Here is a 10,743-nt window from a genome sequence, read left to right on the forward strand (position 1 = left end):
CTCTTTGACACATTCCCCATTTCCATTCTCAATTTTATTTGGTCATTGTTAAAGGCCGTACGGTGATCTATAGTTGTTAATTTCTGTGTCATTTGGTCTCTTGTAAAGAGTTGTCTCATTGACAATCATTACCCGGCACATCTTATTTTTTTTATATTTTGATAGGCAGCGGAATACAACTTACGAGGTCAACTAAATGAAAATAAACGAATGTGATGGCTCATCCTTGCCTTTTGCTGTATTGGGCAAAGTTTAACATCGTTCAAAAGCTGAGCAAAATTTATGATACAACATTATATATGATTCAGAATTTCCTGCCATGTTTGTCAGTGAATGAAATAAAAAAATGTCTTGTTTTATTTCAAAAATACAAACACTGTAGTAGGGTAATTGTTCGAGGAATATTTCACTAAGTAGATACAGCCAGTCGAAACCTTCTGTGTGGATATGCATTATTGAAAGAGTCAGACTCAATCTCTCACACCAGTGACTTAAAACAAAAAAGCAAGCCCGCTGTCATTGTTGGTTGCAAAACAGTCAGTTACTTTATCAATGGGCGTCTCCTTGTTCGCGTGAAGGATACATAGCTTGTTCGGTTGTCATCATAGAACGCAGACATGTTTTAACCTGGCCACAACACTGAAACTGCGTTGATTCAGCGGTGGTATTGGTCACAGGCATTGCCAATTCTGCGTTGCATTGTAACAAGCAGAGCACCCCGCAGACACAATATTCGTCTGCTATGAAAAGAGAGGAAATAAAGCGCTGGTGGTGGGAACGAACACCGGGAGTCTCACTCTGAGAAGTGATATCGACTTGTTGACTTCTACAACTTTTTTTATATTTAACCGCACAGTGCCCATTTATCTTCCCCTTTACTCTCTCTCATACCTCTAGCTCGTTTTTATTTTAATTTTCAATTTTTTTATTTTTTTTATTTTTTGACAAAACGATGTTGAAGCCTTGGCTTCCGAACTTCCGCCTAGCTACGCCACTGCTTGCACAGCTTTCACAAGAGGTTTATAATGGTTTTATTGAAGTGTTGAGGTTGAAGATTATTTGGTTGGTTATACATTTTGTACATAATGCCCCCATCTAAAATGAAAAAGACTTTCTCTTAAAAAATTTTTAAAATTAAGACCCCCCCCCCCCCTCCCCCAAAAAAAAAAATCCATGGTACATTGATTTCACTCTTAAATTAATTAATTCATACCATATTTAATTTTTAATAGAACTTAACATGGCTAGACTAATAACTGTGTCACCTACAGATTAAATTAGCGCCTAATTATGTTTATGATAAGTCTATATACAGCTTAGACAATTACCATATGTCAAATCAGGTCGAGTGATAACTGGTCAAATTTGTAATTTCTGCAGTTGTTTGGTTTTAACCTTCATTTTAAAAACCTAAAATGAAGTCCATTTTACACATATATGTACTGCTTTAAAATGCACCAGGTTTTTTTGCATAAAAAAGAAAATAATATTAAGTTGTAGAGCAGTTGTTATATGAATAAAAATGGAAGGAAATAAATATAAATGGATAGATTGATAAACATAAGATGAATGACATAAGCTGATTGTGCAACCCATACTTTCATGTTGATTGTTGCATTTTTATCATACTTAAAAGAGTAATATAAAATATCCGAATTTCCTGTTTTCCGTTTTCATAGTTTGAATCAGAAGGGAATGTCAATAATCTAAATAAACAGAAATGGCATTTAATCTCGTAATTAGCAAGCCTAATTATATATATATCTTTTTCAGCATTCAAACTTAAAAAAAAATCATTGTTGGGTCTTTGATGCAGTAAGCATAGAGTGTAAATTTAGTCATATTAGTCTGATACAAATTTTCAGGAACTGCAAATGCTACTTGAAAAAAAGACACTAAACACTAAAAGATTAAAACATCTCAATAGTGATATTCTCTGCTGTTTATAATAATGCAGTAACATTTTAACAAGTGAATGATATTTGTTTGAATTAAAAAAAGGGGAAATAAAAATTTCTTGTCATATCAAATGGACTTACAACTTCACACCACTTTACCATCAGCACTCCAACCACTACCCCCCCCCCCCCCAAAAAAAATGTAAAATACAAATGAAACAACAATACACATACAGATATTGAAATAATCCCCCAAGTGGGTGTGCATTTCCTCATGAGGTTTATGATTATGTGATTACTTGGTTGTTTTTATAGTGATTATTTGATTACCAGACCAAATATTTCATGATAATTTGATTATTTAATAATCTAGGATTGTATTTTTGATTATTTGATTTGATATTGTTTAAAGAAAATAATTAATGATCATGTGATTATATTGGCAAAAAATTGTGATTATGATGACTTGGACACCCCCATGAGGGGCCTCATTTTTAAAATCGTGGAAAATTTTAATTTTCCCGGTCTTTTTACTTGACAGAGGGAAATAACTACTGACCACGTGGTACAAACCGGAAACAACCACATCCATAGCGACCATAACAACGATAAGGGCTGTAGCACCAACACATTGCACAGCACTTAGCGATACGTGCCAAATATCGTCAGAGAACTCATTTCATGTAAGTAATACAGTCGTACAACATTCGAACAAGATGGCAGCAGCTACGGCAACACTTAGGAGCACTGAAATTCCTCCTACTATGCCAGAAACTACAAGAAATATGACTGTGAATGGGATGGAAACAACATACCAGGGAAACACTGGACCTGACATGGGAATCTCTACAATGGGATTCCGGTCTTCGAAATACAACCCAGCAGAGTGGCACGAGACGAATTATTCCAAATATTATCAGTCATTTTCTGACCGAGACAATGCAGAGAGAATCAGACACGAATCCAAAAGAACCATGAATGAAACTGAGACAACTACAAACAAAACACAGGCTGAAGTTACCAAGAAACTTGGGGAACGACTCCAGGACATTAACTTCTGGAAATCTGAGTTGGAAAGAGAAATTCAGGATGTAATTTCAGAAACTGACTTGCTTTTGGCACAAAAGAAACGTCTAGAGAATGGTTTGAGAGCTACTGAAATACCACTACATATTTCCACAGATAATTTAAATTGCAGACAGAAAAGACAAGGTGTTGATTTAGTTCAAGACGATGTAGAATTATCTTTATTAAAGGTAAATATTTTTATAGCACTTACATTTATTTAATTTATGACTTGTTTATTATACATGTACATGATATCTTATTATATAATATATATACACAAGGGAAGGCTTAAACAAGGGTCTTGCTGAGCATGGCAGGATATGAAATAAAAGTGTTTTAACCATGGATGAAAAACAGTTGTTAGGCTTAAAAGTGTGTTTCCATCTGTTCAGGATTCCCTTTGTCGTGATCATATGATGCTTTGAACATTTACTTTTGAATTCTGATGATGCGATATATAATTTGATGATAAAAGTGTAAATCACTGCATGTCCTAGTATAACACAATTCATATGTTAGTATATATGTCCTATTTCTTAATTTGTTTAAACTTCATAAATTCATTTTTCTGTTTGTTATAACATGTTTTCCAGAGCGTAGTTAACTCTCTTACCCCTTTAAAAAACTCACAAGTATAGCCATAAAAACGTTATATGTTGTTTTAATATAATTATTGTCTGTATTCGGATCACGCCTCTATTGTGCTCTTTCCAATAAATATTGAATTGAATTGAAAACGCCAGATTTATTCAACAACATATTAAATGAATTATTTTTAAGCTGGTATATTCTTATGGATAGAATCGTAATTAGAATATGTTAGATGAAGATGTACATTTCCTTCATTTTTATTATACATACAGGTCTCTGATGCAAATTATAAACAAATAGATTGAAAAAATTCACACACACATTAAATAAAACATCTAAAGTTAACTATACATGTTGAACCACTGAATAAATGATAATTTAAGGTTCATAATTGCTTGTTGATATTGTAGGGTTTATCTTATTTTTTGCTTTTCTTTTTTCAGGAAGTAGAAATAATTAATAATGTTCAAGATTTGCTCAAGAAAACTATAGATCAATCTGAGAAACAAATTAAGTAAGTAAAATATATCTTTTATTATGTAATTTTATGTGTCATAAATTGTCTGATTTAATTATTCAGATGTTGCAATCATATCATGATATAGTTTAACTAAATTGTCAGCACAAAGCAATCATGGTAAGAAATGCAAACTGTCCCATTATCAAAAGATGGATTTATGTTCCGTGATCAGTATGAACATTTTTAGCTTTGGAATGATTGCCAATGAAAATACATGCTTTTGTATCCAGTTAGGCTTCTTATAGCAAAATCTGATACTTTTTTTCCTCTAAGTTAGTATATACAAGCATGGTGCCCCATGGCAGTAGAAAAGGTAATTTAAGAACAAATAACCTAAAAACCAATGGTTAACTGCATGCAATCTGATAAAAGTCACAGTTCTATCTAATAGAGCATTAAGGATACACACAATCATACTAAATTATTAAGACAGAAGAGAGTAAATATTCCAAGCATACAATTTACAATTCAACATGTAAAACAAAATTCACAAATGTCTTAACAATTAAGACAATCTTCAAGTAATGAGAATTTCAGCATTGTTAGTTACCATTCATGTTACTTTACCATTTTATTTTTAATTTTAGATTAAACAGAGAAGCTAAACAGAATTTGGAGATGGATTGGAGTGACAAGAAAGAGGCATTAGAAATAGATACCAAGTCAGGATCCCTAAGAAACCACCACACTGATAAACAGTTCTATAGTGGAGCTGCTAAATTTGAAGAAGTGTAAGTTTTTTATGTTTTAATGGAGCTGCTAAATTTTAGGAAATGTAAGTTACCTTTTGGAAGTTTTAATGTTTTTTACCTGACATTCAGTCATGACGAATAACAAAAGACCTACAGTCTTGTACCTGAGACTATTCATGTAACAATTCCTTTCAGCAAATTGCAGCAATTAAACTTTTGACTTACAGACTACATCTAACATACCATACCGTACCGGGTACGCTGTTGAACATCATGAAATATGAATTTTTTTTTGTCTTTGTTTCCTAAACAATAGTTATTTCAATGTTTTTATAATTGATTATTCGCATAAATATTAAATAGATGCATCTCATCTGTTCAAAAATATTGACAAAGAAAACAATATATGGAAATTATCTTATTTTTAGTTTTAAAGTAAGAGAAGATAATTACATTATACTCCCTGAGTTATTGCCCTTTGTGCATTTCAAATCTTTTATATTGTCATTATACAAAATTGTTATGAGAAAAATATAATTAACGAAAAATACAGTTAAGGCATACTATAAAATAAGTCACGAAATAACAGATGAAGTAAATGTATCAAATACATTGAAATACAGACCTGTCTTTAATGTTGTTATCTAATGATTCAGATAAATTATTTAAACCTCAAATAACACTTTGAGGCTTGTTTCTTACATTTCATAAAGGCTAGGAGTAGTCCATATTCATTGTTGCATTTATGATTAAATTTTTAAAAGCTCTAAATTTTCAGGCAAAAAAAAAAACACCTCTGAAATTGGTGAAAAGAAGCAATATTGGTATAAATCTGCAATCTTTAGTGTCACTAGAAGACAAGGAACTCCTTCACCTGGGTTAATGCCTTTTTTTTGGGGGGGTTCTTGTTGATCAATGTAAATTTTCCTGTGTATTGTTTTACAGAATGATGTTTGTTTTTTCTTTTGGTCATGTTGTTTTCTATCTTTTTCTACTTTAGGTTTTTGTTGTCTGTACAGAAAGAAAGAAACAATAATGGAAAACTTTGATAGAATTAATTGCATGTTTCCAGTTTTTAAAAATAATGCTTCTCAATAATATTGTTTTTATTTATTCTCTTTATTTGTATTTTACAGTCAGTCAACACCAGAATCTTGGGCCCAGTTCTCACATGATAATGTCGTTCGTGCAGAGCACGAAAGAATGGCATCCATTCAATTACGTCAATTGATTGACAACATCCTTGAGGACTCATCACGAGATATGAGAGAACAGTGTGACACAGTAGATGTTAACTTTACAAAGAGAATTGAAGAAATGGAAGATGCTAAAACAAAACTGGAGGAGAACCTTAACAAAGTAATTTGAAGTTAAATAAACACACTTATAGACAACTTTATCAACCAAACTGAAACTTAAAATATAAGTAAAGATTTAGCAAAGTTGAGATTCAAATTGAAGTTTGACTATTAAAGTCAGAGTGGGATGACCCCAAATAATAACCCTCAGAGACATCATGTCTATGGGTCTGATAAAAAATATAATTTAAAGAGTTTTCTATTTTATAAATTGTTAATACTATTTTTTATGGAGTTTGAACATTCTGTTGATTACTTAAATCCTAAAAATGTGTTGTTTTAAATAGTTAAGTTTTATTAGTTAACAAATAGTTTGGGTTAAAATGTATGTTTCTTTGGTTCTTCATTTACCAAAATCCCCATGAAAGAGTTTTCCCACTATAGATTTAGACAAAAACAGAACGAAATTTTGATTTTAGATTTATTGAAAACATTTAAAAAAGAAATAATAATAATTTGATATACTTATAATTTTTGAATTTCAAGTAGAAAATGCATGCATGAAAAAAGAATATTCTTTTATTTGTTCTCAGTTTTTGGGGTTATTTATTAAAGAGAAATGAAATATGTTTTACAGCAATAATAGATAAATAGTTTTATTTTAATATTTGAGTTGTCTCCCCTCAGTTAAAAAATTACAACTGAATAAACTGACTTCCAAAATTTACTGTTTAATTTGAATGCTAAGTGTCTAAATTAATTTTTGAAGATGTTTTTTCTTTACACCTTATATGTGGGAAGTGGACAAATTAAAAACATAATTTCAATTTCGTATTTTTTTTTACAGATATGCAGAGAAATCACCCAGATGGAGAGTAACATTGATAATCTGAGAAAAGCCATTCGTGACAAGGAGAATCCAATGAAAGTGTCTCAGACTCGTCTCAACAACAGAACATACAGACCAGGTGTAGAATTATGTAGAGATCCAGTGCAATACAAGTAAGTAATGATTGTAAACAAATTAATTGTTATTCTTTAATAAAGACGAAAGAAAATGGTGTATGAAATTACGACACAAAGTTCATCATATACATGCTTTTGACTATCTAAAAGCAAAGGAATAGTGCTTAAAGGGACAGATTCAAGGAGATGGATTGAGAAAGGTACAAGTGTTGAGAGCATCTCTGGTTGAATTTGTAAAATATCCTTTTTTGGCATAAAAACCGTTAACATTTATTCTAATTATAAAGGTCACTCCCCCTTAACCTATTAACCTGGATCAGACTCCTTGGCAGCTATTATTGGTATTCTTCATCTGAAAGTCATAGTGAGGCCTTTTGCATGGAGCAACAGAGCCACACCTCGGGGCAAATTCAAGAGGGTCTTAGTTATTCTTTTCACTTGGAAAAACCCTTTCAAATAATGACAAGTGCTCTGATCTTTCATGGGTTTATATTTAAATCAAAAGTCATACAATTGTAACCAGAACATTTTTCCTGAAATACCTAGATACATTGCACATGGCATGAATTTTCCTATGCCAAATATACATATACATGTAAATAAAGTACCAGGTTTAATGTAAGAAATTGTCTGCTGTTCTTCATTTGGGAAAGGGTTTAAACACTTGCACTCTGGAATTATCTTCTAATCTTAAATATAGGCTTTTATTATATACTAAGTAGTAAATACAGATAAATTGTATGTGTAATACGGTCAATGGCAATTGTGCTGTATCAGCTATCGGTGATGATATTGATATCAGTCACCAGGTTGCAAAGGCTTTATCACACCTTTAATCTGTATGACGTCACCTCATCGATGTCAGTCACTGTTGCAAAGGCTTTATCAAACCCCTAATCTGCATGACGTCATGTCACATAAAAATCATCTACGTGATGTACAAAATGTTTATAATAAAGTGTATATGATATGGCTTTTTCAATATCACACACCGTATCAACCCTCAACCAATATAATCCCTCGAGCAGAGCTCATGGGATTATATTGGTGTCTCAGGTTGAGACGGATGTGATATTGAAAAAAGCCATATGATATACTCTATTTATTATATACTTAGTAGTAAATACAGATAAATTGTATGTGTAATACAATCAATGACAATCGTACTGTATCAGCCTTCCGTGTTGATATCAATATCAGTCACTGTTGCAAAAGCTTTATCACACCCCTAATTTGTATAACGTCCAACGATATCAGTCACGGTTGCAAAGGCTTTATCAAACCCCTAATCTGTATTATGTTGCATCAGGTGAAAACATCTTCTTGAGGTATATAATAAAGTGTATATGATATGGCCTTTTCAATATCACAATCGTATAAAAATAAGGAGATGTGGTATGATTGCCGATGAGACAACTGTCCACCAAAGTTCAAATGAAGTGGATGTAAGCAATTATAGGCCACCGTACAGCCTTCAACAATGAGAAAATTCCACACCGTATGGTCAGCTATAAAAGGCCCTGACATGAAAAATATGAAACAAATCAATTGAGAAAACTAACAGCCTTATTTATAACAAAACAATTTATGAAAAACAAATATGACAGACATGAACCAACAACAACCACTGAACTACAATCTCCTGACATAGGACAGGCATGTAAAGAATGTGGCGGGGTTAAACATGTTTGTGAGCGCTCAACCCTCAACCAATATAATCCCTTGAGCAGATACGGATGTCATATTGAAAAAGCTATATGAAATTCTCTATGTAGAAGACCACAACAGTTCATCAATACCTTTTATCTTTTTTTAGCTACTCACAGGCATTATTGTAGGGTTTACACGTTTAAAGTAAATGTTTTGATACAGTGACTCTTTAGATTTTAAAACTTGATTGTTGATTTTTATGAAACTTTTATCTGTATGGCAGATAGTGCATGTATCATAATGTTGACTGTAATGATTTGAAGTTTACAATGAGTTCAGTTTAACTGAAACTACTTACAATCATAACTCACTTCGATTATATATGCAATTGATGTATAGCTCTATGACATACTACTTTTTCTTAACCTTATTAGGTTATATGGATGTATTTTTTATTATTTAACTTTACAAAAAAATAAACTTTTCAGGTTGGTGGGTGAAGTAAATGAAATTGCACAATCAATAGATGCTCTTACAGAACAGCTGAACAATGCCGAGAATGCCAGAAAAGACCTCCAGGATAACCGAATGGCTCTTGAGAAAGAAATCTCTGTAAAGAAAAATAGCTTGTTTATTGATAGAGAAAAGTGTGTTACCGTACGCACACGATATCCCACAACACTGAAATTGCAGGGACATCAATAAAATCGCTATGCTTATGGATTTAGAATGATGCAGTATTGATGATTTTTTTTCTTTTTTCTACCATGTTTTGTCGTCTGCAATCATAGAACATTCTCACCATATTTGGTCATCATGACCTTGTATAGACATGTTGACCAAATATGGCAATAGATTTGCACTGCACATGTACTTTGTCGACTGCCTCTATGTATCTTTGTTTGCTCATTCATTTTTCCAAACATCAAATGTGATAGTTTTTTATATATTATATTAACTCTAAAATGAAAGTATTATTTATGTGGCAGAGAAGATCGTTGATGCTTAAAGATTAAATCAACAGTTCAATTGTTGAGTTTTATTCAGATATATTTAATGTTATGTAAATAAGTAATAAATCATTCAAAAACCAACATTTGTGTTAAATATAAAAATATGAAGATGTGGTATGTTTGCCAATGAGACAACTCTCCACAGGAGACCAAAAGACACAGAAAATAACAACTATAGGTCACAGTACGGCCTTCAACAATGGTTAAAACCCATTCAGCATAGTCACCTATAAAAGGCCCCGAAATGACAAATGTAAAACAATTCAAACGAAAAAACTAACCGCCTGATTTATGTACAAAATAATGAACGAATAACAAATATGATACACAGCAACAAACAACCACCATTAAAATACAGGCTCCTGACTTGGGACAGGCACATACAGAATGAGGTGCGGGGTTAAACTAGTTTGAAGGCACCAACCCTACCCCTAGCCTGGGACAGTGGTGTAACAGTACAACATAAGAACAAACTATAAAAATTGGTTGAAAAGGGCTTAACTCATCAAATGGATACAAAGATGGATAAATGCTTGTTTAAATGGGAGACCTTTTTAGTTAGAAAATATATATTATACAATAAATTTCTGTTAGCAAACTTATATTCATAATTATAAAAAAAAATATAAAGATAAGGAGATGTGGTATGAAACAGATTGATTGCCAATGAGAAAACTGTCCCCCCCCCCCCGAGACAAAAAAAACTTAGATTTAAGCAGGTATTGTAATTTTTTATGACTCTTTTTTTGCACAAAAAGTATCTCTGCCAATTATGTCCAGTATCAGTAAACAGGCAAAAAAGTCTGAGAAACCCGAAAAAAATGAACAAGATGGACTAAGTCAAACCGTTATGTTTCTTTTCGCCAAAATCTTTCGCCAATAATGAATTTTAATCTTCACAATTTTGATTTTTTTTTTCGCAAAATGAGAAAATGGCAATTGCCAGCGGAAACCCTGATGTCCACAATACACAAGAAGGCACAAATCTTTTTTTTAGCTCACCTGGCTCGAAGGGCCATATGAGCTATTGTCACCATTTGATTTTGC

General features: G+C 32.2%; 1 protein-coding gene across 1 annotated transcript; it reads left to right on the forward strand.

Moving 5' to 3' along the window:
- The first annotated feature begins 2,465 nt into the window (after positions 1-2,465).
- Positions 2,466-9,777, forward strand: LOC127707644 (tektin-4-like). Its single transcript, XM_052212281.1, has 6 exons — positions 2,466-3,154; positions 4,001-4,071; positions 4,665-4,808; positions 5,906-6,128; positions 6,915-7,069; positions 9,172-9,777. Exons 1-6 carry the CDS (start codon positions 2,615-2,617, stop codon positions 9,386-9,388), a joined length of 1,350 nt encoding a protein of 449 aa, XP_052068241.1. The 5' UTR covers positions 2,466-2,614; the 3' UTR covers positions 9,389-9,777.
- The last annotated feature ends 966 nt before the right edge of the window (positions 9,778-10,743 follow it).

Source organism: Mytilus californianus, unplaced genomic scaffold, assembly GCF_021869535.1.
Source record: "Mytilus californianus isolate M0D057914Y unplaced genomic scaffold, xbMytCali1.0.p SCAF_7, whole genome shotgun sequence".
Lineage (NCBI taxonomy): Eukaryota > Metazoa > Mollusca > Bivalvia > Mytilida > Mytilidae > Mytilus > Mytilus californianus.

Excerpts from the sequence above, each read along its gene's own strand:
- LOC127707644 (XM_052212281.1), top strand. The coding sequence starts at position 2,615 with ATGGCAGCAGCTACGGCAACACTTAGGAGCACTGAAATTCCTCCTACT. Across the intron at positions 4,809-5,905 it reads GCTGCTAAATTTGAAGAAGT|TCAGTCAACACCAGAATCTT; the intron begins GTAAGTTTTTTA and ends TGTATTTTACAG. Across the intron at positions 7,070-9,171 it reads AGAGATCCAGTGCAATACAA|GTTGGTGGGTGAAGTAAATG; the intron begins GTAAGTAATGAT and ends TAAACTTTTCAG.